The sequence below is a fragment of the Psammomys obesus genome, unplaced genomic scaffold, assembly GCF_907164565.1.
Source record: "Psammomys obesus unplaced genomic scaffold, mPsaObe1.curated_primary_1811, whole genome shotgun sequence".
NCBI lineage: Eukaryota > Metazoa > Chordata > Mammalia > Rodentia > Muridae > Psammomys > Psammomys obesus.
In genome coordinates, this window is record NW_026590061.1 from 1,937,696 (window position 1) to 1,964,910 (window position 27,215).

A 27,215-nucleotide genomic window follows, 5' to 3' on the forward strand; every position below is an offset into this window, starting at 1 on the left:
CCTCCGGCCGCGCAGGCTCCGCCCCCGGCCGCGCAGGCTGGTCCCCGGCCGCGCAGGTTCCTCCCCCGGCCTCGCAGGCTCCTCCCCCGGCCGCGCAGGCTCCGCCCCGGGCCGCGCAGGCTCCGCCCCCGGCCGCGCAGGCTCCTCCCCGGACCTCGCAGGCTCCGCCCCCGGCCGCGCAGGCTCCGCCCCGGACCTCGCAGGCTCCGCCCCGGGCCGCGCAGTACTTGGTTAGGAAACAGACGCGTGCGTTCGCGTGACCTCCTCCTGCGCGCAGGCCACTGTGCTTGTTCTCCGGTATGTCCCGCAGCCCCACAGTCCCTGGGTGAGTTTTTCTGAACCAGTCGGGACTGTGAGGTTTGGACCTGCCGGGTGGTTTAAGAGTACGGACGGACTACTTGGGCTAAGGAGTTTCTTAGAAGAGTTATTGACTCCGTGGACCAGACACACCGACACACCGACAGACAGGAGGGCAGTGCCATGGTTGGGGCTCCAGGGACAGTTCAGAGCCCAGCACCAGAGACAGCAGAGTGTGTGAAGACACGGAGCCCCAGGGCGAGGCGGGTGCGTGGAAAGGACACGGAGATTCGCTGGTTCCGTCACCTCTGGGCAGAAGTTTGACCCGGGTAGCACTTGGCCGCTCGCACACCCACCTACCCACCCACCCCCTCATCCCGCCATGCTGCTGGGAGACGACCTTTGCCCATCTTCCCGGTGGGCTGCTTGGCGGGAAGGCCCGACCCCGGGGGCGGGGGCGAGGTGAGGCGTGTCCGTCCACAGCGAGGCTGAGGGGCGGGAAAGCGCAGAGGACGCCCTGTCGGTCCCGCCTTCCTAGGGGACCCAACACACTTCACTTTCTTGGATTCTCCGCTCCCTGGGACCAACAGGCCCAAGCCACCCTGCCCCGGCGCCTCACTCCCGACTGCGTGGGCGAGAGCGGGTGCGGTGGGGCAGAGACTCCGCAGTCTCTCTGGAGAGGCAAAGTGCCGCATCCACCCTTAGACTTGAGCTGCGGGCGTCTGGGAGGGCGGACGGCAGAGCCCGGGCCTGGGCTGTCCGTGCTCCCATCGGCAACGCGGCGGGACTGCGTGCGTCACTGGAACCGCTTTTAGAATCTTTACCAATGGAGGCTTTTGTTTCTCGACCTCAGACCTGCCTTCAACTGGCATTCTCTTGCCTTTTAGAAGCAAACCAAAAAGCCAGCCTTTGAGACTGATTCTCACAGCGAGGCAGGTCAGCCGCGGTCACGCTGGCGCGCTGGGCGCAGCCGGCCTGTGGTCTGCAGTGTCACCTGACCTGAAGGGGACCCATCCCGTGCCCGGGCACCCGGCCCGCCAGGCCTCCGACAACACAGCGGGGCATCTTAAGAGATCCAGTAACTTTAGTAAAGCGCGCAGCGGGTGCTCTACAAAGCTGGGCATCAAGACAAGCTCAAACTCCATGGCAGAGCAGCCGAGCTGTGAGTCAGGGCTGGGTGGATGCTTAATGTCATGGACTGACTGGCTGGAGCTGTCATTGCTCATTAAAGGGTGACACAAGGCCTCAACCGGAGGGGAGATCACTGCTGCGCTCAGCCTCTGCCGACCGTCTCTTCCCGCAGCGGGCAGCAGTGACACTGAAGGCATCAGTGTGTGGAGAACAAGTGACTGGCTGCTGAGCCCCACACTGGACACCCACAGCAACCCCCCCCCCCCCAAGCTTAAGGCCACCCTGGGCTACATAACAAGTCCCAGGCTAGCCAGCCTGCCTCAAAGATATCTCTCAGGGCCAAGATGCTGGGACATCTGTAAAAATAAGAACTTGTCTCCACAGCAGACTTCTGGGTTAGGCTAACTTCAGGGCGGTGGTGGCCCCAGGCCGGCCGGCGCTGTTAGTCCCACCTGGCACGGGAGGCAGAGGCAGGGGGTCTGGGTTTGAGGCCAGCCTGGTCCACTGAGGGAGTTCTAGGATAGCCAAGGCTACACAGAGAAACCCTATCTGGAAAAACCAGAGACAGGAAGACGGGGGAGGGGGTAAGGTCAGGCTGAGGGAGCCGAGTGGGCTGAGTTTGAACACCAGCTCTGGGCACCATGGTGTGAGCGGTGTACACGCATGTGCAAGGGCTCCTGTGCGGTCCAGCAGAGAGTCAGGCCATGGAGTCGGCTCTGTCTTCTGTGCAGAGGAACAGGAAGAACAGGTTGCGGGCCTGAGGAGCCTGTGCCCTCTCATGGCTGTTGTGTTTCCCCTTCGGTATGAGCTTTGGGGTGAGCAAGTTTAATGCTCCCTTTTAGGAAGAAAGCTACGACTGGCTCCCGTGAAAGCTGCTGGCCCTGAGACGCACACAGACTTGGCAGTTATGGGGAAATTAGACAGTTTAAATATATCTCTTCTTCCATTTTTTCTTTTGGTTTTTGTTTGTGTAATGAAAGGTCAGACAAGTACGTGAACTGGTTTTCTGGGGAGCCTCAACAGCAACACCTTAACACTTGCAGCCTCAGCCCTCCAGCCTACCCTGGACGCCTCACAAATGCGTTGTTTCTGAAAACAGAGCCTCCTCAGTCTGCTGTCAAGGGACTGGGTAATTGTTTTGCTCAGCAGGGCTCCGGCTAGGGTTTCTCCCAGCCTGTATATCCTCCTAGGAAAAGGTGTCACTGACACCGGAGTGAGGAGAAAGAAGAGAATCGGAGGGGAGCATCGTCTTCAAGAGAGGAAGGGTCAGAGCACCCGAGGCCTGCTGGAGAGGGTGAGGGCCCAGGCAGGGCCCGCGCTCTCATGGAGGAGGGAGGACGTGCAGGGCCGCAGACGCCCGCCCTGGCCGAGGTCGGCTCCGCCTGGCGTGGTCAGCCCCACTGCAGCCCCCTCCAGCTCTTCGGGATGCAGGCGGCCAGGCTGCTGCTGCTGCTGGGGCTGGCATGCACGGCGCAGGGGCTCTGCTCGCCCACCGTCTTCTACAGAGGCTGCTGGATCCGCCGCTTCCCGGGGCTGCGGCTGGACCTGGAGGAGTCGCAGAAGCTGGGCGCCCAGTTCCTCAGGTACTACTCGGAGAACACCGGCCAGCGCTGCAGCCGGAGCTGCTGCCTGCGGAAGGACGGTGAGCACAGGCTGACGGGCAGAGAGGCGGGGGAGGACCCGCATGGGTAGTGGGATGGGCAGCATCAGAGCAGATGGCTTTGAACAGGAGCTGCGCGATGCTGTAGAGCCCGTGGCGTCCTGCTTTCTTTGATAAGGTGCTGACTTGATTTCTTCATACCCCAAAATGTTTCCGATAGACTGGGTGCCATGGCCCACATCTGTAACCCCATCCCGAGCTGGAGGCAGGGGGATCAAGAGTTCAAGGCCAGCCTTAGTCACACTGTGAGCTGAGACCTGGTCCGAGGCCTCATCTCAAAAACAAAACCAAATTACAGACAAAAAGGATTTACAGTGATTTACTTTTAAAATTACTAATTTCCTCTTAAAATAGCTTGTGGTGGCTTTAGTGTCACGCCTGATTTAGAAGACGTGTCTGGTGGAGTATGGAATGTGGGTGCACGGCACAGGGCAGAGTGTGGCTATGCTATCTTCAGAGTTCCCTGATCGATTTCTGTCCTCCATACTTGGGCTTCGCTGTCTGTGGTGGCAACATCTTCCTTCTGCTTCCTCCTCTTTCCTGTTGTGGCCCAGGAACTCAGCACCCAGAGAACGTGCTATGCCTGGAACCCAGGCCGGTACCTGCCAGAGCTTCATGCAGACAACTGAGGTTTTTCATGCACAGACATTATAAGACTAACATGGTTCTGTGCACCTTCAATCCCCGCAGGCGGAGGCAGCGGGTCTCCACGTGCAAGGCCAGCCTGGTCTACGCAGTGAGCTTCAGGCCAGCCAGGACTACTAGAGCCTCTCTCTAAGCAGTCAGTTAGCTAAGGCTGGTTCTGCCACTCGGGGGAGGGCTGCTGCCAGGCCCAAATCCAGACTTTCTCTACACAGCAAGTTCCAGGCCAGCTAGAGCCACTTAGCAAGACCCTGCCTCAAACAACCCAAAATCCCAGGTGTCCTCTGCAGAAAGAAGGTGTCAGGGAGTATTTAGAGTCGTTTTCTTCCAAACAGGTGTGCTACACCGCTTTAATAGCGTCTGATGTTCTGTGGAATGCCCAGTCATAGCACACTGGCGTAAGTCCACGGTCCAGGAAGGGCAGGCGCTCGCTGCTCAGGCGTCTGGTGGGTTAGCGAGCCCGGCTTGGTGGTCACGGCCCCGTGATCCCAGCACCAGGAGGCTGGGCAGGGCCGTCACAAGTTGGAGGCACACCTGGGCCACACAGTGAGCCTGACTCTTAGGTGTAAGTACACACGCCTACGCACACTCCCTTGGCCCTTTCAGTTTCCTGTAACGTGGCCGTCTTCTTCCACGACCCGATCCACGACAACGTCAACTGCCTCCACGTGCACTGCCCGACGCTGGAGAGCTGCATCCTGGGCCCCGGGGCTGGCGCCGTGCTGTACAACGTGACAGCAGGTACTGGCTGGGACAAGGCCATGGCCGCCATCAGGGAAGGAGGGTGCACTAGGAGTGTGTGTGGGGCTGGGGACAACCTGTGGCTCCCCGGGATGAGCCAACCCCGGCTGCTCCCAGCCCACAACAGGGGTCGGGCGGAAGCCGGGGCCTGGCACACTCAGATACCAGGCCTGGGCTGTGCGGGGCACGCGTCTGCCAGAGCGCTGGAGAAGTCAGGGCCTGGAGGACAACCCGGCGGAAGCAGCTCGAGGAGTGCAGCACTTGAGTGCAAATGCCCGCGCGGAGGCTGTCCCCGGCGGTGGTGCTCTCGGTGAAGCTCAGCAAGCCTTGTGCAGCACGGGGCAGGCCTTGGGTTATGTAGGCTTGCCCCACATCCAGAGTGCTCTGCTTCCTGCTCTGACCGCCACACTCCCGCCCTCGTGCCTCTTCCTTCTGGCACCATAGCCACAGAAATGCCTTCTAAGTGGCTTTTGGCCATGTTTTATCACAGAGAGTGACTAATGGATGTGTGTGTTTGGGGGGGGAGGTCGTTTTATCTCTGATTCCCAGCTCACAACCCATCATGGGATGGGGAGGGGCAGGGGGACATCAGGGCGGGAAACTGAGGTAGAAGCACTGTTTGCTCCCAGGCTTGAGCCCAACTGGCTTTAGCAGTAGTAGCTTTTGTGTGAGTCCTCTGCCTGCACACACACCTGCTCACCAGAAGAGGGCGCCACATCTCACTACAAATGGTTGGGAGTCAGCACGTGGGTGCTGGGAACTGAACTCAGGACCTCTGGGAGAGCAGAGAGTGCTCCTAACCGCTGAGCCATCTCTCCAGCCCCTCAGCCAGCTTCTTATACAGCCCAGGCCCAGAGCAGCCTGAGCCTCTGACACGACCATCAGTCAGCACCCTCAGGCTGGTTCCTCAGTGGCAGCTCCCTCTTCCCAGGTGGCTTGAGTTTATGTCAAGTGGACAACAGAAACTAACTAGGACGGACAGACAGCGGACACACAAGCCACAGGCTGAAGGAGAGACCCAAGGTCGGCTGACAGGGCACAGTGAGGAAGCCAGGTCATGGCCTCAGCAGCTGAGGTTTACAAAAGGAGGAGGGACAAACCGCTGTCAGGAGGCCAAAACTGGGGAAGGAGGGGACAGAGGACAGGACTGCTGGCAGAGAGCCAGGTCAGGCGGCACAGGCTTCCTCTTCCTGCCCCGGCAGGCAGGTGTTGGGGCACCTGAGAGGAGAGAAGACAGACACTGAAGCAGGGAGCTGTGGCAGCTGCCAGCGTCACAGGACCCTTTCCCTGGCGGTTTTGCCAGCTCATTTTAAAGTGGCGTGTGGTGCTCCCTGTGGCAGGAGGACCATGGCACGAAGCTTTCTTTATAAGCAAGGCCTTCTCAGCACAGCCATGTTTGTCCTCAGCAGAGAGCGGCAGGACAGAGGACAGCACAGAGAGTGTCAGGACAGAAGGACAGCACAGAGAGAGGGTTAGGACAGAAGGACAGCACAGAGAGAGGGTCAGGACAGGACAGCACAGAGAGTCTGAGGTCAGAAGGACAAGCAGAGAGTCAGGACACAGGACAGCTGCGGCCTGCAGTGGCCCTCAGAGCCACGAGGCAGGAGCTCGCACACCCCGAGGCAAGCTCTCAGCGTGCAGACTGTGCCCACAGCCGTGTCAGGGCAGCCAAGTGTACCCTCGGCAGACTATCGTTTTAAAATCGCACGATCTCCTTGTTTCAGGCCGGGACCCCGACCTGCTGGTGTTTGAGCACTCCTCTCCCGCACACCTCCACACCCGCTCCTCGGCCGAGCGGTGGGAGCGACTGTGGATGCTGAAGGCGATGAGTGCAGGTCACGCAGGCATGCATGCCGACGAGGTAAAGCTCGCAGGGCCTTCTGCAGAGGCTGCAGTGTCATCTGCACCCCTCGACCTGCGTGCAGGCACAGGCTATTTCGGGAGCTCAAGCACAGCCGTGGTGAGCAGCTCGGCATCGGTTGGGGTGTCTGCGGCCTGGAGGGCCAGCACGGCGGTGTCTCGCAGCGCACACTTGCCCCGAAGTGCAGCCGAGCCCCCCTCTCCCTCCTCCGGGCCGGCACACGTGACTCAGCGGCCCAGCCGCCCCCTATTCAGCGCGAGCGGGCTAGCCCTGACCGCAGCACAGGGGGCCCCAGGGGCCAGCCACACGAGCGAGGGCAGCACTTGGGGGTGTGTGGGGTGGCTGGCCTCCGCAGCCCTCGGTGCGGCCACCATGGTCAGCCTCTGCTGTGTGCTCACACGGGTGTGCAGAGGCCGAGGGGAGCGCTGGTTTCACCTGGGACAGCGAGAGGCAGGGCCCGGGGCCGAGCACGGCACAGACACGTGGAAGGATGAGGCCGGGCACAACACAGTCACACAGAAGGACGAGGCCGGCAACGAGCGGGGCACACCCAGGGAGGGGCTCTAAGGTGGAGCCTGGCTAGGGCTCCACTGTTGGCTCTGTAAGAAAACAGCATTGAGGTAGAAATAAAGCTGCAGATTCCAGGGCCAAGGCTGGGGCCAAGGCTAGGGCCGGCTGCTGTCCACTTCCGGAAGAGAGGTGGGAGGGGATCACAAGTCACCCTCAGCTAGTGCAAAGCCAGCCTGGCCTGCTGGAGACCCTGTCCTTAAAAGAAAAGGCCGGGGGAGAGGTCACCGGGGGCCTGGCTCACACGCCACTGCTCAGTAACTGTTACTGTTAGATGTGATGAAACTGGTAGAGGGTGCAAAGGAGCATGAGCAGTGTCGGCTGCAAGCGAGCACTTCCTGCTTTTCAGGCGCCCTGGATTAGTGCTCCCGGCCCTTGACCCACAGGGTGCAAGGAGAGCAAACTCCGCAAGCTGTGCTCTGACCTCCAAGAGTGCTGGGGTGTGGGCAGGCGCGTGCACGCACAGTAGCAGATGTGATGGGGTGTCCACCACAGGAACGAACGCACGTGCACACACGGAATATGCAGGGATGTGCTCACACGCCGTAATGCAAGTGAGAGAATACCCACCATATGCACAGATGCAACTTGCACGTGTGCACACACGCACGGCAGTGTGCACACACATAAGAAAGCCTGTCTACTGCTGTACTGAGCAAAATAAAAACTGGATTAAAAACCTTGATTTGCTCATGATTCAAACTTCAACTTTATCAGCATCTTTCCTGCGGCACTCCAAAGTTCCACAGCAGCTGTGGACGAGCATTCGGATTTAAATCACCAACTTTGTTCGTGTGTGTTCGTGTGTGCGCACACACAGTAGCCCTGCGGGAACACTTGCCCCAAAAGTGTTGCCCCAAAAGCTGCTGTGCCACCAGCTATGGCACAGAGCCAGCCAGAAAGGCAGGGTGTGAAGTAGGGCTGGGAGCAGCAAGGGCGTTGTATTTAAACAAGTACTTCCAGAGACTGTGTCCCGACAGTGTGTTCACGCAGGGCCGTCTTTCAGGAGCTGCTCGGGTTCTCGCTGTTGAGGCTCTTGGTGTGCAGCAGAGGACTCCTGGGATGAAGGCGTGTGAGCACGCCCGGCTCCAGGGTCCTGAATTTGGGCGAAAGGCTGAGGGATTTCCCCCACACCTCGGAGGTACAAGAGATACCCTCTGGGAACCGGACTTGGCCCAGGAAGTGTTACAGACGTGACTGTGAGGGGCTGATGCAGCCACCTCCTCAGCTGCTCTGTGCCCTTGGGCAACCTGAGAGGCACAGGGCACAGTCCAGGCCACACGCCAAGACACACAGGTGAGTGCTGGGGTCACTCCGAGCTGACGACAACAGCCCGGACGGACAGTCACAGCACCGTGCCCATCTCACTTCTCATCCCCACTGGGCACTGGCACAGGAGAGAGCAGGATGTTCAAGCCATGGACGTCAGAGGCCTCTCGGGGTCCGGCCAAACCACCCCCCACACTGGCGAGACAGCTACACACAGGTCCCGTGTCGGTGGAGAGGCTGCTGTCGATGGCTGGCCTGTTGTCACCCATGCTGGCTGCGACTCTGCACACACTAGCATCTTGGCTCCAGGCTGCCACACCTGACTAGTGTTCACAAAGGTGTGGCCGTCAGGGACAGAGCCACAGCCCAGGCCCCAGGGCTGGCCCCTCACGCAGGCCATGTTCCAGGGCCATGGATGACCCCACCTCACACTCTCCCGTGACACAGCCACAGTCCCGAAGCCCGGGAAGCTCCGTGGAAGCACAGCTCAGCCGCCCCATGCCCAGCCCTGAACCCCACGCTCCTGCCAGCCCGACTCTGAACCCAGGCCACTCGAGTCTCCAAAGTGGTGACACACCAGTAAAACCAGGGGCTACAGAAATGGCTCCATGGTGAAAAGCATACACTGTTCCTGCACAGAACTCCAACTCAGTGCCAGGAGCCACCACACAGACGCACATACACACGGCTCGCACTGTTTAGCCTACTCTCATTTCCCTCAGACATTCAAGGACTTCAGATCCACCTAAGAGCACTGGACTGGGCTGAGGACGTGGCTCAGTGGCAGTGTGAGCCGAGGATGTGTAAGTCCCTGTGTTCAAGCACACACACAAGCCTCCCCACACTGAAGCTCAGTGCACAGCGGCTGTCACCCTGTCATCACCCCCGTCTTCCCTGGCAGGGCAGACTGGGGCAAGGAGAAGGCAGTGGGCAGCTTCCACTGGCCTCTTGCCAGCCGAGTGTGAGCCAGTGAGCAAGAGGCCAGAGCCAGAGTGACGTCACACGGCCGCAGAAAGGGACAGAACCAGTCAGCTGCAGGACAGGCAGCGGTGGCGGGTCCCAAGCCTCCGCTTGCACAGCCTGTCAGGAAGCACCCCACATCTGGGAACAGCTTTTGCCATGACAGGTTTACAGGCCCAGGACTGTGGCATTCGCTGTAGCGCTGGTATTGTGTGGCTGCTGTGCCACCAGCTATGGCACAGAGCCAGCCCGAAAGGCAGGGTGTGAAGTAGGGCTGGGAGCAGCAAGGGCGTGCCCTGCAGTGCCCAGGAGTGTGGCACTGGGCTGGCCACCGACCCTCGCTGAGCAGCAGACACTGAACCCCAGAAGTGGACACACGCAGCCGCTGGAAAAACCATACCGTCAGGTGAGCACAGAACTGGAGGGGACATAAAGTGAGCGCACCCCAGAACCAGAGAAGCGGAGCGGAGCAGCACCCCCGCCCGGTGTAAGGCCCCAGACACGCAGGGCACAGGAGCCGGAGAGGTGGGAGTAACTAGAGGCGGGTTCCTGACCATTTCCGTTTATTGCGTACCACTGACTGATACACGTGGAAGTGACAAGCGGGCCTCACGCCAGATCTAACAGTCTCCTCACGGCCTCCTTGTACTGAGCGAGGCTGGCCTGGGTCTCGCCCTCGTTCTTGAGGCGCACCACACAGCGCCGGTACTCCTGGGCCTCGGCGCTCCGCAGGAGCTCCTCCCTGCTCGGGGCCGCCCCGCCCTCCGAGGCTCGCATCTGCAGCAGTGTCTGCGCCACACTCCTCTCCGAGGGGCTTCTTTCCCACTCGTACTCGGCCTTGTCCTCCTCAGACTTGTTCTTCTCCCACTCCTCAGTTTTCTGAAAGAAAAGAAACGTGTCACAGAACGAAGCTCCTCTGCGGCTGTGTGGGAGGAGGAGGCCCCGCCTGCACGCCGCCCGGGCCACCTCTGCTCACAACCCTGAGTGAAGAGAGCATGCTCCTGCGGAAGCCATTCCCTTCCTGAAGCTTCTGCCCTGGTTTTGTCCTGGAGCACAGACGGTGGGCCTGAGCCCTAACACAAGGATGTGTCACACCAGACAGGGCGCTCTGCTGCTTTGCCTAGCCTCAATTTCTGTAGCTGCGGGCGGCTGTGACTTCTGAGCTTCCTCAGTGTGATGTCACTCACCTGTTATAACGACCGGATAAAGTACGGTCTTTCTAACACACTGTGGGAATGACAGGGAGGACAAAGCACTGTGAGAGTTAGACCAGGATGTGAGGACACATCTGGAGGCCATTTCTGTTTTGACAGGGGACATCACGGAGTGGGAGACACGTCTGGACAGTTTTTGTTTGTTGTCATGGCAGCTTCACACACTCCAAACTGTTTTGTTGTTATTTTTATTTTCTGTTCTTGAAACAGTGAGTTTTGTCAGTGCTGGTGCTTTGCTGCCAGGCCGCCTACAATACAGTGTAGGGCAGACGAAGTCCACTGGAAAGGCTGCTTCTAAAGGGCACCAAGAAGCTACAGTAGGCCAGGCGAACACACCTTCAACCCACACTCAGGCGAGGCAAGCCCGGGCGGCAGAGTGAGGCCTAGAACGGCGGCTCTCCCCCAGGCTGTCACTCTGAAATGTTCTCCACTCACAAAGCCTCACGAAAGTCTCTTTCTTCTCTCCCTCCCTCCCTCTCTCCTCTCTCTCTACCTCTCTGAAGCAAATCTCACTGTCTTCTCTCCTTAGTCTCTCTGGCTTTGAACCCGCAAACCTGTCTCAGGTGCCCAAATGCTGGGCTTGAGCGTGCTACCCCACCTAGCGACAACTGCTACTTTAAAAGAAGCTGTGCAGGGTCACAGCGAGTGCAATCCACGAGAACCATGTGAGCTCGAACTGCTGGTGGCGGAAATGTGAAAACGGCTGGCCGCTTTCCTCCCAACTCCGGCCATTCTCCGGAGTGGAGTCTGCTTTCCAGGGAGCTGACACCGAGCTGGGGCTTTGCAGTTTGGGAAGCTCCGAGGAGAGCCGGCTTTGGCTCCGGGCTGCTTATGGGAGCCAGGCCCAGGCTCCAAAACTCTACAGCCCTGCGGTGCTGAGGAGACAGAGTCCTGAGAGGACAGCAGCCGCTCCAGGCCTGCTGGATCGTGAGGCTGACAGGCTCACCATGGCCGACCCACACCCCAAACTTCTGAGGGAACGAGCTGCCACCCTTCCCACACGAGAAGTCACTCATCCAAGCCTGGAGCGCTATGAGAGGGGACACACAGGCGGAAACTAAGTCACGAAGACTGCCACCCAGCAGAGACCAAGTCAATCATGAAAGCTAGGACAGAGCCAAGGAGCTGCCCGCTCAGCCGGGAAAGGAAGTCCTTCTGAAGGACCCCATCAGTTGGATGGGCTGGAGTCGCTAAGGCTGACAGGAAACAGAAGTCGAGGAGGCTGCAGCAGTCAGTGCAAGCCTGTTCCCTCACCTGCTCAGACACCTACAGACTATGAGTGGAAGGTCAGGGCAAGCCTGGGCTCACGGACAGACCTTATCTCAAAACCATGAAAGGGTTCCATGCCTAAGAGCACACCTAGCTCTTCAAGAGGCCTGACTCTGGCTTTCAGCGCCCGTATCAGGGAGCTCACAAGCACCTGGACTGCAACTCCAGGGAACATGGGCCTCCGCTGCTCTGAGGGCACCGCACTTACGTGCACATCCCCCCCCAGACACACCCTGCACAACTAAAGACAAACACGTCTTCTTTAAAGGAAAAAACCAAAAACAGCATATGGTACGCAATAAACAAAGATGCAGATAGAAGGAAAATGTATCTGATAACCACAGGACAAACAGGACAGCCTGAGCTCACGGATCCACTGGGTTAGAGTTAGCTGGGACCTTCAATTCATCCTGAAGGAAATCCTAGATACTGAGTCATTTCATTGGCAACTCAGCATTTTTCTTCAAGAATTCAAGGTCCATTATTACTCTGGTCACATCTAAGCTCACAGCTGCCTGGCCTAGGCCAGTTTCTCACTCAGTCCACCATCAGGCAGCGTGCTGTGCAGACCCCAGCTCTCAGCTGGGGACCTGTCAGCCTAAGCGGCCCCACAGGCAGAGCGCTCGGGGGCTGTCCCAGCATGAGGGCCCCGGAGCTGAATGCAGGCAGGCACTCCAGTGTTTAGCTGCCTCGCTCTCCTGCCACCGTAAAGCCCCTACCTGGCTAGTCCTGCCCCTTACAGCCCTCACGGCCAAGGCTGCGTTTCCCTGTATGCTGGTCAGGGCCTCTGTGGCAGAAGAGGGCAGATAGCACAGCCGCAGGCTCTGTTCCCGCCCCATGTCCCTAGCACCCCCTCTGTGCTGCCTGCTCCGGACTGCTAGGGGCCTCAGCAGCCTCCAACACCTTGAAGAACAGGCAGGAGGAGGTGAAGAGGGAAAGCACAAACCTGGGAAAGCTGCTAGTGGCAAGCGTGGGGGCTGGAAGCAGACGTGCACCGCACGCTGCACGCTCCGCCCTCCTCGCTGCCTGCAGACACGCACCTTTCCAAAAGAGCGGCTGTGCCGAGCAGCTTTATTTACACAGTTAAGGTGAGCTCTGCGTCACTTCCTCTTTTACTTCTGCTTAACTTTAATGTCTTTTAGAAAATGTTCACTGTCCCACCACAGCCTTTAAAGGTAGGGGCTAAGGATATCTGCAAGGGTGAGGCCTTGACTTCAAATTTCCAGCACACGTGGGAGCCAGGCCTGGCTACTGACGCCCAACCCCAAAGACGAGCACAGACGGGCGCCCCTGGCCAGCCAGCCTGCCCACCAGCAGCTTCCTGTTCAGAGAAAAGCATGTTTCAAGGAAGCAAAGAGAGTGTGCGAGAACGCAGCAGACATCGCCCTCCAGCCTCTGTGAAAACCAGGGCATGCACGCCAGTGCACACCCGCATGGGCACATGGCAAGCAGAGGAAGGAAATCCAGAGGTGACTTGTGATTTTGCTCAGGAAGTGAAAACACCTACAGGTGCTCACAAAAAGGAGGTGTGGCTGCCAGGCCACCAGCCCGGAGAGCCGGCTCAGCGCTGACAGCCACTACTGCACAGGCCCCTTGAGAACTGCCGCCGCACCAGCTCACCGTCACCTGCAGCTCCAGCAGCCATTCCCTTCTCCTGCCCTCTGTTCGCGCGCGCGCGCACACACACACACACACACGCCTCTTCTCTCTCCCTGCCTTACCACACCCTCACGAGTCTCCATTCCACATGATCTGTTGCCTTCCCAGTTGGCTGCACCACACTCCCTCGCTCAGTCAGTACACCTTGCCAGGCCCTGTGCTCTCCCGGAGCCCCACGCTCGGCCTGGCGCTGAACAGCACCAGCGGCGGACCAGGACGAGCAGCTGGATGTGGACGAGCAGCTGGACGTGGACTCACAGAGGTCCCAGCACAGGGAAAGCTCGGCAGGCGACGGGGAGAACAGGCCGGGAGACACAGCCAGAGGCACCAGGAGACTCAGCACACAGCTACTTCATAAGTTCCCACACCATTAACGCACTGGCCCCTCTTACACAGCCCTGGGAGTGAGAACTCTTTTACAGACAGGAAACTCAAGCCCAGGGCAATTAAAGGACTCCCCCAAACTGCAGTGGGCTTCGGAGAAACAGCACGTTCTGCGGCCACAGACCTGGCGAGAGGGACCTCAGAGCGAAGGGCGACTAGATTTGAGCCTCCTAGCCTTCTCCGGAAGCACAAGTCTAACACAGAGAACACGGACCTCGTTAGCGTGCTGGCCAGCACACTCAGGACAGAAGGAACTGCTTCCCACACACACACAGAGCTATCAACTCTGTGACTCGGACATGACACCATCCCACTGTTTATGATTACAAGGACACCGTTGTCCTAGACGAGGAAAACAGCTTACCCAGTAAAAAAAAAAAAAAGGCTGGCAAGACGGCTCAGTAGGCGAGAGTGCTTGCCGTCCAGCCAAGCTGATGACCCGAGTTCAAGCCCTGGAACCCACTGGGAAGCAAAGAGCTGACTCCCACAGGTGCCCTTTGACACAGGGCACTGACACGTGTGTCACAAACAAAAGACACATGTAAGTTATAGAGATACAAAAAGTTAATTTGAAAAATAATTCTTAATAAAAAAAACCCTGCCATTTCAGCTGCCAAAGCTAAACTTTCACTGCATCTGTCAAGGAGTTAGACTCAGCAGGGGCCAGTTCTAACAGTGAGTCACTGAGCGGTGTGTACAGGACACTGAGCTAGGTGCTGGAACAGACAGGAGTGAAATGGCGTCCCTGGCCAGGGAGGCAGCTGTGTGCTCAGACTGCAAGTGAAAGCAGCAATGTCCCTGAGGAAGGAGGCCAATGGCGGGGGGCCCCAGCCACGTGCCATCCTTGTGATAATGGTCTCACAAGCATCTGGAAGGCTGGCCAAGGGAAGGACTCCTGCAAAGTCCTGATGCACGGGCTGCGGCTGCTTCACACCCTGGCTAAGAGGACACAAAGCCTGTCCTCCTGGTGGTTAGTATCACAGCACACACTCACGGTGCACACCGGCAGAGGACTCACTACAGTCAGCCTTGGATGAAGCCACAGACCAAGCAGGAGGCTTCAACAGTGACTCAGGTGAAAGGTGGATCTACATTAGGGCCGCAGCAGCAGAGGGAAACAGCTCAGCAGACACCTCGATCAGAGCAGGAGAGATCTGGTGTGCAAGCTGCAGGGAGAAGCCAACAGCTCCCTCCCCTGCCACACTCTGGCCACACTCTCAGCCCTGACACTGGACACTCGTCAGGCGTTAACCCTGACTTCAGAAAGGCTGACCTTCTCGGCAGTTCCCGGTCAACAGTTCCACAATAACCAGCAATCGGCAGGCGGCAGAGCTGCTAACCCTTCTCTCCAGCTTTAGAAGCTGCAGGATCCGGACAGGAGGGAACGTGACCTGGCCGGCAGCGGGCCATGGTGGCTCATCAACCACTGTGTTTAACTGAGTAGAGAGAAACAGCAGCAGAGATTGGGTTTTATTTCAGCTCTGACCAGTGAACAGTCCAGAAGTTACTGAAGACCATGCTGTGTGGCAGAATGAGGCTCCCGCGCAGGGCTGCGTTCTCTGCTAATAATCTCTGTGACCCGGGCACCTGTCTGCTGGCTCAGAATTTCTCAGCACAAAGCACAGAAGTTGTGGTAAATCAGTCTTTCACTGCTGATTTTCAGGGTCGGCACCAATGTAGAAAGGCCGGCCCAGCACTAAATGCTCTGTGCTACAACAAAAGCTGCTCTGAAGCTCTTCAAAACAAGGCACTGCTCTGGGCCACTTCCGGCTTCTTTTGTCAGCCCCAGGGCTCCCTGGGAACAGTGCGGAGGGGGGAGGAGGAAAGGGAGAGGGCTGGATGTAAGAGCACACACCTTGCCCCAGCAGGAACTGGCGGGAAGGTGTTGATGGTGAGCCCAGCACCTAAGAGGAAATCCTGGCAGGGCAGCGGGAAGCCCAGGGCTGGGCAGGTCTGCTGCGCCAGTCTGCTGTCGGGCAGAAAACGGCAGGCTCTGGGAAGAGCAGAAGAGAATGACACCAGCTGGCTGGTGCTTTTGACAAGATCAGCTTCTTATTGGATCCCCACTCAAGTCAAGTGTGATACTGAGGCTAAGACACTGCACAGGGCTGCAGGGACAATCCCAGCTCGAGCTGAAGCAACAGACGAGGGGTGGCCAGCGCCAGCAGGTTTCCTCGCATGCAGAGCTAAGCAGAGCTGCTGCAACACAGCCTCTGCGCTTGCATCACAGGACGCACAGTAGGGTCTCTTGCTGAGTGTGCCCTGAGGGCGGGGGCTCTAGGTTATGCAGCGGAAGGGTCTGGGATGAGTCCACACCTCACACAAACACCGACTTAGAGATGCCACCACTTCAAAGCCAGACAGGGTTTTGGCAGTCAGTTCGCATGCTTTAGGCCTGACTTCAGTGCACAGAACTCTGTCAAGTTAAATGTGTACGCTGTTTGCAGGAATTCACAACAACGGTTCTTTAAATTCTAAGAAAAAGAAATTCACTTTTGTAAAATTTTAACCAAAATAATGGACAATTACTGAGAGCCCATTATTTGTTAGATATGATAAAAAAAATTCTCTGTTCCAATTCTCCATTTCACCCAAAACCTTAGAAAAAACCCTAGTGTCAGAGCCTTCATGGCTTACACATGGCTTCTGATGCTTAGAAAGTCACAGAGGCAAGGGCAGAGCCCAGAGCTGCGTGGCTGCACACGCTGTAGGGTGGCTCACAGCCACGGAGACACCGACGCGCCGGTCAGCACGTCTGAGGGCGCCGGTCCAGCGCACGCTCATGTCTTGTCCCTGCAGCACTCGGAGCCTGAGCTCCGCAGCACTGACGCCAGGCTTTGGGAGGGACCGATACCACTTCGTTCTGTTTTGACTACACCTGGACACGTTCCAGAAGCAGAGTCCACAGAAGCCCTATAAGGCCAAGGGTACCCACGTCTGAGCACAGAGAGCCAGAAGCCAGCTGACTGAGGGTGACGAAGTGGACTGGGCAGGGGCTCTAACGGCCACATCAAAGGCCAGGTGGCAGCACCCGTCCGTCTCAAGTATGAATTCCAAGCTAGTGAAGGAAAGAATTCAGTTCATAACATCCTGTTTTAGCAGCCCTGCAAAGCTCCACGGCTCTTCTGCATCTCAGTGTGTAAACTGATGGGGCTTGTTCAGGAAGGACCGAGACCAACTTTAATACAGGACTTCTTTACTCACAGCTGTTTAAGACAGTTCCGTGTGGCCACTTACTCTGGCAGCAAGGTAATCAGTGTGAAAGATGAAAGGCTTCTTGCAGGAATCCTGACGACAGGCTTGTTGGATTCTGTGTCACACACCACAGGGAGAATCTGCTAAGTCAACTTTCACTGAATTTGTTTATGCCTGTCATTTCCTTTGGGGTGAATTTGCTTTATAGGCAGCTGGCAAAGTAAGAGACTGTAAACTGGCTGGGTTTTACTGTTGGTTTGTTATTAACTCTTGCGACAGCAGCTGTGGACCTGCAGCTAACTCAAGCATGTTCTCGGTTCAAAGGAACTCAATTTCCTCAGGCAGCCAACAGCAAAGAGGTTAACTGCTGCCATGACACCTTTCGCAAAGCCAGGATAAAAACACAGATGAACCGTGGCCATGAGGAGCCTGCAAAAGGAAAGGGCTGCAGGCGTGTCCCTTACTGACCCTGAGACAGCTTTATTTTCCTTTCACTGGCCGCTCACTCATGGCCACTATTGGTGGCAGAGACGCCACAGCAGTCCGGAAAGGGCTGCATGCGCCCACCACAGTTCTGGGACTGCCACAAACACAGGGATGCTTCTCTCCTAGGGGCCCCGTAAGGGGTCAACACAGAGCCACGCCCACCGAGAAGCCACAGCACTGCCGGATGCCTGGATTAGGAAGCCCTTTCCGTGAACATCATGATGGCTTTTCCAGCTTTGCCTCCACCTTGCTGTCTAAAAGCAGGGCCTGGTGCACAGGCCTGTACGGCAGCTCAGAGGAGCCTGAGGAAGGTGTTGGGGTTGGTCTCATGCTTGCATTTCGATGCTAATTACTGGCCCTCAAAATCTGGTTACTGCCTGGATAAATGTAACATGTATAAACCTGCCTAAGACATTATACCTGATTGGTTGATTAAAGCCCTAAAACCTGAGCAGGGCAGAATGAGGTAGGTGTGGCTAAGGTTCCTGGGCTTTGTGAACCAGAAACAGACAGACAGACAGGAAGAGAGGAGGCAGAAGGATGCCACGATGGGTTAGCATGGAGAAGGAAAGGTGGGCTGGGAGGAAGGACTCCAAGGATGGTGTGGATGGAGAAAACATCAAAATGAAAACTATAAGCAAGTATTTATGGGATTACAGGTGGAAGGTAGAGCAGCTGAGGAAGATTAAGGCAGATGGCATTAGTTGAGGGCTGGGAGGTGGACGGTGAGGATACTGAGACAGTGTAAGTGAAATATCTGCCCAGCCCAAGGTAAATGAGGCAATTCTACATCTAACAGTGTCTGTGTCTTGTTATCTGTGGGAGCGGCTTAAATACTGCTGTGATAATTTTAGGGCTAATAATAAGCATTATAATGCCCAGCACCCCCTTTATGGCCAACAGACGGGCTCGACCTCAGGATCTTCACACACACACTTCATACACACTCGCAGTACACTTCCTTGCCACAGACTTTGAAAGGTTAGCTCTGTCCACACACACTTACCCAAGATTCGTGGTAGAGGACCGTGAGGAGATACAGCGCATAGTCGTAGTTCTGTCTCTTCAAAGGACATCTTTAAAGAGAGAAGAGGAGGCAAACGTCTCAGCACACAGGCCGTCTCCTAAGAGATTCTGAAGGCAGCAGGTAACAGATTGTGTTCTGTGCTCAGAATATTCAAACCAGCAGGGGTTGGTGGCACACTGGAGGCAGAAGCAGCTTCATCTCTGCGAATCTGAGGCTACCCTAGTCTCCATAACGAGTCCCAGGCTAGTCAGGACAACTCTGTGAGGCCCAGACTTAGAGAGAAGCGGGGAGAAGCATGGAGGAAGGGGAAGCCAGACAGATAAAAAACGAGAATATTCAGGACATTAGATACTGCTATCATTTCTGTCTTTGCTCTCCTCGGTAATGGGGTTGCTTGTGTACTGCAGCTTCAAGCTACTTTCCATACAACTATCTCAAACCAGGCTCTGCTGGCAGATGAGGCTGCAGAGACGGCTCAGACGGAAGAGCACTCTGCTGTGGAGGACCTGGACCCCAGCCCCAGCCCCCACACCAGCTCACAGAGCCACCTGCAGCGTCTGTTCCAGGGATCCATGTCCTCTTCTGGCCTCCAAGGACCCTGCACACACGGCAGACACACATGCAGGGAAACATTCACATACATAAATAGAAACAGCTGATTCTCCCAAAAAGGCAACGCACTGCACGCCCACTGTTGCTATCTTCCAATCGAGCTAACACCCTGATAGCGGTCAAACCTAACAGGAGACTACATGCCATACTTTGAGGGCAGTGAGGTAAAACAGGGACAGCTGACAGCTGCCTCCAGTCTGTGTAAGACTGGAGCTCGTGTGGCTTGTTACAGAGTCCTTTGGCTCTAAGCAGCGGCTGGCATAGACCACGCAGCTAGCTAAACGACACGCCCTATCACCTATAGAAAAGGCAGCACTATGGGATAGCGTGCACACATACAAACGTGTGTGCATGCACACCCACAGCACAGACGCGCACACACGTGAACACACACTGGTGAGGAGCTGCCTGCACGCACCTGTCTGTTGTGAGCGTAAGCACATCGGTGGCCTTGCAGTACCGTTCTCCTACAAGCTTAGTAAGCTTCTCCTTCGCATGCTTGTCCAAATTCAAACTGGAGAGTTTAACCTTGAACACAAGAAAACAATCATGTCCAGACATCACACAATGTGCTTCATGAAGAAAGTGTCACTATTTTAATCAACATTAAATCACAAAAGCAAAACTTCCTCAATTCCTCTACATACGCCAGCAGTCAGGAAGCGAAGGATCAATCTCACTCATGGGAAGCAGGAGCGCCAAGTGAAAGCTCGAAACAGCCTTCCCTAGGCCCACACACCTCCCAAAAAGCTCGGGGACAGGAAGGAGCACCTCTGCTACGACAGCCCAGACCCAGCGCTCCGCCCACGGCAGCATGAAGCCAGCTAGTGCCGCTGCGGAGGGTCCAGGGACACAAACAAAGCTCTGTCCTTACACAACATGTAAAAGCTCTGGAGGCTGGCCCAGAGCAGAACCTCAGCACCGCACTCCACAGAAGCTGACACCGGCCCCACAAGCTGGCGAAGTGCTCAATGGCCTGAAGAGCTGGCCGCCAAGCCCGAGCCCCAGACCCATATGGTACAAGGAGAAAGCAGATTCCCACAAATTGCCCCTGAGCACTACACAAGGGTGCTATGCACCACACATACAAACACACACACATGAATGCAACCTTTTTAAAGGATGTGGAGCCTAGAAGCAAGGTGTTTCCCTCTCCCTTCCCCTCAACCTCTTTGGCCCATGCCGGGGATTAAGCCATAGTCTGCACACACAGGCACGCAATCTGCCACTCAGAATCTCTTCTTAAAGCCCGATCCTGCAGCTGAGCAGCACAGTGTTCACTAGAACGCGGCCAGGTCTTGGTGTAACCCCAGCGCTGCAGAGAGGAACGGGGAACTGTCTCTCCTCCTTACCGTCAGAACATGTCGGCCTTAGCTAGGCCGCTGTGAGACAGCCTCGGCACACAGCGCTCGCTAAGTAGCCCAGCGTAGCCTCAAGCCTGAGCCTCGTACTCTAGCCTCCTCAATGCGAGGGGCGCAGATGGCTCTGCCACCACGCCCACCTCGACGCTACACTGACACAGTCCTTCTTAGAGCATTTTGGAGTTTTCGGATGCCGCTGTGGCACATGAGTGCTTCTCCATGCACTTGGCCTTCAGTTCCACTTTTCATGGAAGTATCTGCCTCAAGACGTACACTGGGAAATGCCAGGCCGAAAGAGAACTCTTGAGTTTGCCGAGAATTGTGTCAAGAGTTAAGATATGAACTAGACACAGATAAGTTTGACACTAGAATATAGTTCAATAAAATACTATTACCCTATTTTATTACTATAACAAAAGATCTACCCAAGTAACTCTATAAAGAAACAAGGTTTAGTCTCTTCGGCTCTGAGGTGAAAGGGCATGCCACCGGAGGAGCAATCACACAGCACAGAGAGGAGGCTGAAAGAGCAGCTCAGGCCTAGGCTTGCCCTTCAGACAGTTGGCTCTCTGAAGGCTAACTCAGGTCTCCCCTTCCTGGGTGAGGGCGCCGCCACAACTCCCACAGCCCCCCCCCCATACTGTCCCATGGAGCAGCAAGCTCCCCAAACAGTCTTCAGGGCAGACAGAAACCACAGCACAGAAGTGGGATGGGGTTCAGCACCCCGCATCTCACTCAGGACTCAGCAAGCAGCTCCCCATGCAATTACATGCCTGCAAGCTGAGGGCACTATCTACTTTGCTCTTGGCGACGGTGTAGGACTTTAAAGCATTCCGTAAGTATTGGTGAGTTAATATTTAAAGTCTAAAAAGAAAGGACGTGGGGCATGGTGGACAGGCCTATCGCTCTGTTGGAGGACCCTGCTGTCTGGGGCTGCAGGCCTCCCTCTCCCCAGCAGGGCCTCCTGCTTTGCGCCTGACCTCATCTGAACAGGTCTCTAGACCACATCTGATAGACGGCCTTTGACAGAGCTCCCTGCTGCTCTCCCCTCCCTGTGCCTACAGGATAATTAGGTACTGTGTTCCCGTTCCCATGACAGGAGCGTGCTGTTTAATGCAAACCAGGCATCCTTGAAGTGCCTAGTTCTAACCAATCATGTACACCTATCCTTGGAGACCCCCCCACACCCCTGGGGGTACACAGCTGCTGTTCTCCAGAAGTAAAGTTGAACTAGCCCCTGAATGGTTCCTGGGGTGTGGGCATGGGCCAAAGAGGTTGAGGGGAAGAGGGAGAGAAACACTTTTCTTCTAGGCGGGATCTAGATTCTGGGATTCTGGCATACAGTGCTCATGCCAATGCAAGGGCCATTCTTGTCTCGAGCCCCTCCTGACTCCTGGGCTGCTGGGAGACAGCACCCAGCCAGGAGGAGAACCACATTAGAAGGACCCCAAGTTCAAGGACAGCTGGGGTTGGGCAGAAGACTGTCTCTGAAGACAGTTTAATATCACAGTTCTACTCGGCAGGCTCTGAGAAGCACATCATGTTTGGGAAAGAACATGCACCAATAAGCAGGTTAAAGAGTGATAAATAAGCAGCTCATTCCATGATAAGCCTGCCTGGTAACAAATGGAGAAACAGTTATATGAGAGTAGCAAGACGCACTGCTTCACAGTGACGCAAATGTATGCGCACGTCTGTGTGCACTGACAGCACACAGGAATCAGTACTTTTGTTAGTGTAGTGGGACACAGCGTATTTTCTTCTTTAAACAGCCACGAGATTGCAACATTAAACAAGAATATTTTAAGTTGATTTATATGCAAATCTTCAAAAGAGTGGCAGCAATGTTGATTATGTTTACAATGACTGTTTTAAAACTCATATTCACATTAATTAACCTTACATAAAGGGACTTTAGCCAGATACTCTGCAGCTCTGCAGCTCTGCAGCACACACGCAACCTGCTAGCCTATGAAAGGCACTGCAAATGCCTCATCTTTGAGCTGGGCCGACAAACACTCTGACTTCAAGGCCAAGGGCCGTCACAGCCTCTCTTCCAAAATAATGTTCTCAAGATGCTGCTTCCACAGCCCCTAACATTATTCCCCAAACAATGCTGCCTCTCCTGCTCACAGGAGGCCATGGTGAAATGCCTACATACCAACACAAGAACTACGCACACTGAGGAATGTCTAAGTACGCGACATGCCATGATGTGACAGCTCTGGCACCACACAGAAGGCACGAGCCAAGCTGAGCCTCTTGCTCTGTGACTTCAAGTCACTTCCTCTCCAGCAAGACTTTCCTGGGGGTGCCGTAATTCACAGGGTGACTGCAGAGACACCCGAGGCTAACGCAAGAAAACACTCCTAAAAGTAAGGCCCTAGACAAACATAAACTGTCCTTAATCCTACACCACTTTTCCACTATTGAGAAACACGCAACCCCATCTCACTCTAGAGTCATGGTGGGGGCTGGGGAGGGCTGCACACGTGAAAGGCCTTGCACACAGATGCCCAGCACCCGTGGAAATGTCAGTGGACGCCTGCAATCCAGCTCAGACACGGTCAGTGGGTCCAGGGAAGGCCGCCTACACCAGCTGGACTGCAAGCTCTGTGCTCAAGCGGAAGCCTGCCTTGATGGCTAAGGGGAGGGATCCAGGGCGTTTCCCAATGCGATCACAGGGCCTCGGTCACAGTGTCTCTCTCTCTCTCTCTCTCACACACACACACACACACACACACACACACACACACACACACACGAGCCCATAAATAGAGCCTCCATAAACAGTCACACAGATACGCACTCACACACACAAGCCCATAAACACACGAACAAGCATGAACAGTTGCCTGCACACACACAGAAATAAGCATACACACATGCACACACACAACCCCTACACCCAGAAACAAGCACAGACACACATACATGCATGCACGTATGCACAGAAACAAGCATGCATACATACACACAGAAACAAACATATATACATACACAAACACACACCACATACACAGACAAGCATATATAGGCACACGCATTACATTCACAGAAACAAACACATACGCACATACACACACATACACAGAGAAACAAGCACATACATGTGTACGCACCACAAACACACACAGAAACAAGCACACATATATGTACATACTACATAGACACAAAAACAAACACATGCACATGCACACAGAAGCAAGCACACATACATGCACACCCCACAAACACACACAACAGTAGGTGTGATCCCTCTGACATTACTGTTGTGGTTTGGATGTTACATGTCCCCATAAGCTCATGTGTTTGGACACTGTCCCCAGGGGGCAGTGCTGTTCTGCGACGTCACAGGACGGCCGGGACCTGGGGGCAGGGCGGGCCTCCAGGGTGCCGGCTCCACGGCCACCCAGAGTCTCAGCCTGCTGGTCCAGGGACGTGAGCACGCTGCCCACGCTCTGGGGCAGAAGCCATGAAACTGCTGGCCAAGATCAATGAGCTCCGAGTGGCTTCTGTCAGGCACCAAGGCGATGAGGAAGGCGTGAATCCCACACTCATGCCACCTCAGCACACTCTCAGTTTGATCCCGATCTCACGGGAAGAAGGAAGGAGAAAACCAACGCCACCAAAATCTGTGAGTGCTTAACAGTCAGGTGTCCGTCCTGTTAGGTACAGCCTCAGAGCGGGGACTGCACACCCCAGACTCCAGGAAGCTGCACAAGCAGAAGTGTGCATCTGTCTACACTCACAGAGCGCACGCACACACTCTTACCCTCAGCGTCACTACTCGAGCTTTGGGGTTTCTAACCGATGGTCCCGACGACACGTAGTCAGCTGTCTCCACCTCAAGCGGAAAATGCTGCTCGCACTTCTCGTCACTGTCGAGGGCAGCGGGCCACTCGGTGCAGAAGCCTGAGAACACGGAAGTCAGTCCACTTAGAGCTCTGTGGCGCCACTGTCACGTGGGCGTGCAGAGCACGGTGGCGTCACGGAAGCCCGGGCACAGCTCCTCCCGTGCTGCCTCTCGTGCTGCCCTCCGCCCTCTTCTCGCCTGTGGCCCCTCCAGGTCGAGTCTGTTAAAGTGACCCGAGCAGGCTGTGTCTGGGGGAGCACAGGCGGGGCTGGGCAGAGGGGGAGCCTTCCCTGCCCACGGCCCAGCCCGGGGAACAGAGAGGAGCACCTGCCTGGGTGTGCACATCGGGCTCCCAAGGCGCACTCAGAGCAGCCAGCAGCAGCGCTGCGTCCCCACGCAGACATCACGAACGGACAAGGACCCGAGATCCCCCCACTCAGCGCCGCCAGCAGTCTCCAGAACCCAGCCTCCAGCGAGCTAAGGGGCCCAACACGAACGCCGCTCCTCCACACAACCCTGAAGACCAGGGGCGGTCTTCACCCTCCAGCCAGCCAGCCCCGGGGAAGGCCTGGGCGACATGAGCCCACAAGTCCCAAGCGCTTGCGCGGGGCTGTCAGCTACACTCAGCTCCCGTTCTGTGGGTGGGAGCAGCGCCAGCTTCCCGAGGCTATGGGTGCGACTCCACGCTGCCCTCCCTAGAGCGTGGGAAAGGCCTGGCAGCTGAGGAGGAAGACTTCTCTCGGGCCTGGCTGCGTCCTCGAGCACCGTGTGCTGCCAGGCACCGTGGTGCCCAGCTGACTGAGCAAGCACTGAGCGCCACAGCTTCTGACACCCCAGGTAACAGGTTCCTAGCACCAACACTTTGTTTATCCTCCTTTAGGTTTGCCCAGGGTCAACACAACGTCACTATGAGTTACAGGACTCTGACTACTGCTGAGGCAGCTTGAGGTCATGAGGTCAAGGACAGCCTGGGCTACACAGGAAGTGCTAGCCAGCCTGGGCTGCCCTGAGACCTAGTCTCAAAGAAACCAAACCAACCCCCACAGACAAGCGTTATTTGAGGAAGGGCAGCATCACTGAACCGAGGGGCAGGGCTGACTCCCCCAGCACGCTCTGCCATGGAGCGTCAACTTTTAGTTTGCACAGGATATTTTTTCTTTCAAACTGCAAATAAGTCATTTCAATCACCAGATGATAATTACAGTTTTTACCTCAAATTACCTAAATTATGTGTCCCCAAAGCGCAGCCAACGGGAAAGTGCCTAATAGGCCATTAGTGTGCCCTCGTGATAGGTGCAGCCATGGGCAGACCGGGAGAAGCTTGGCTTTCGCTTAGCTTCTCCCTGATTAGTTAGCTTTGGTAAGTCACTGAACTTTCCCGCATTTCACATCCTCCATTTGCAAGTTAGGTATACACTGAAGTGACCTACTTGGAAGGAAACCGGGAAGACACGCGGAAAAGCTCGAGTCTTTGGGGGACGAGATCCCAAGCAGGGACGGCAGAAGCAGAATGAAGGACACATGGAAATGCCTGTGTGTGCTCTGCAGGGACCAGCGCTGTCCTCCTAAATGTGCAACACTTCCTTTCACACCAGGACTCCCACAAGTCCTTTAGCAAAACTATCTGCTGCTAGAGTGCAAGCATGCCTAACAACAACGCTTAAAAGAAAAAAAACGGGCTGGCAAGATGGCTCAGGGAGTAACGGTGCTGCCAGCGCTGACTGCAGGGCGGTCCCAGGGAACCACATGCTGAAGGAAGAGAATGACCCCTGACCTCCACATGCACACCACAGTAGGCACATGCCAACACACACACTCACGGAATAAATAAAATGCAACTTTTTAAAAAAAACATTTTTAAATTAAGAAGGTGGAACTGGACTTCACCGTGGCCATACGGGAAGGCATTGAGCCGAGCCTGCGCAGCACCGATTCGGAAGGTTGTCAGATTTAGGCTGTCCTAGGTTTCACTCCCCTCTCCTAAAGTCAGAGCAGGTGCTTATCCTATCTCTGACCGGGTGCAAATCAGATCAAGAGAAATCAGAACCTAAGCAGAGTTACACACACACACACACACACACACACACACACACACACTCAGCATGCATGTGCGAGCGCGCACTCGAGAACCACGCAGACACGTGTCCTCTGAGTCACGGATGCTGGCGGGAACGACCCCCCACCGGTGTCAGGTACACGCTAGTGGCACAGCCCTGGAGGCCGAGGCACTCTAGGAGGGGCCTGGCGGGAGAAGGCGGGTGTGGGGCTATCTGCTTCCCAACGTGCCGAGACAGCACGCTACTTTCCACGCCAGCGTGTCCGCCGGGAGCCCGCAGCAGCTTCCCGCCACGGCGCGACCACGCCTCACTCACCAGCCCAAAGGCCACCCGGAAGGTGTTCCCTCACAGCGACAGGAGAGAACCAGTGACACTCGTGGGAGGGAGAACGCCGAAACACAGGTGGGCGGCACACAGGCTAGTGCCCACGTCAGCTGACTGCAGGGAGGCCATGTCCCACAGTCACTGCTGTTATTTTCTCACACGCATGCACAGCACAGACAAGTAACTGCCGTCCTCTGGAGGCAACCACAGGACCCGAGCAACAAAGGTCTTCCTGGGACGACAGCGGGCTGAAGAGCGGGAGGCCTGAACCGCTGCTTAACCACACACACACACACACACACACACACACACACACACACACACACACGCCTCACCTTCCAGCAGCGCTTTTACCCCTAGCCAGGTCACTCTGTAACCCTGGTGCTTGAGGACAGGCAGGAGGACTGCTGCAAGGTGCAGCCAGTTTGCTCCATGCAGCAAGTCTCAGATCAACCCAGGCTAGACCACAGCCAAGACTGTGTCTCAGAACCACCAAAACCCACACCAGCTCCAGGGTGACCTGACCCCAGCTGCTCAGTGGCCACTGCGGGTGTGCTGTGCGCCTGCACACTGAGGTCTAGCCCCGCTCCTGAGGTCTAAATCCACTCCTGAGGTCTAGCCCCACTCCTGAGGTCTAGCCTGT

At 56.2% G+C, this 27,215-nt stretch overlaps 2 protein-coding genes across 3 annotated transcripts in view; one reads left to right on the forward strand and one right to left on the reverse strand.

Moving 5' to 3' along the window:
* Nucleotides 1–279: 279 nt before the first annotated feature.
* Mansc4 (MANSC domain containing 4) lies at nt 280–7,582 on the forward strand. Its single transcript, XM_055605555.1, has 3 exons — nt 280–3,070; nt 4,337–4,471; nt 6,196–7,582. Exons 1-3 carry the CDS (start codon nt 2,752–2,754, stop codon nt 6,897–6,899), a joined length of 1,158 nt encoding a protein of 385 aa, XP_055461530.1. The 5' UTR covers nt 280–2,751; the 3' UTR covers nt 6,900–7,582.
* Nucleotides 7,583–9,674: 2,092 nt separating this feature from the next.
* Nucleotides 9,675–27,215, reverse strand: part of Mrps35 (mitochondrial ribosomal protein S35) — a 26,196-nt gene continuing 8,655 nt past the window's right edge. For both annotated transcript variants that reach the window (XM_055605595.1, XM_055605596.1), the window contains exons 5-8: nt 24,111–24,250; nt 19,393–19,502; nt 18,342–18,411; nt 9,675–10,007 (exon numbers count right to left, since the gene is read on the reverse strand). In XM_055605595.1, the coding sequence (XP_055461570.1) occupies nt 9,738–10,007; nt 18,342–18,411; nt 19,393–19,502; nt 24,111–24,250 (590 nt within the window). In that variant the 3' untranslated portion in view covers nt 9,675–9,737. The remainder of the gene's footprint in view (nt 10,008–18,341; nt 18,412–19,392; nt 19,503–24,110; nt 24,251–27,215) is intronic.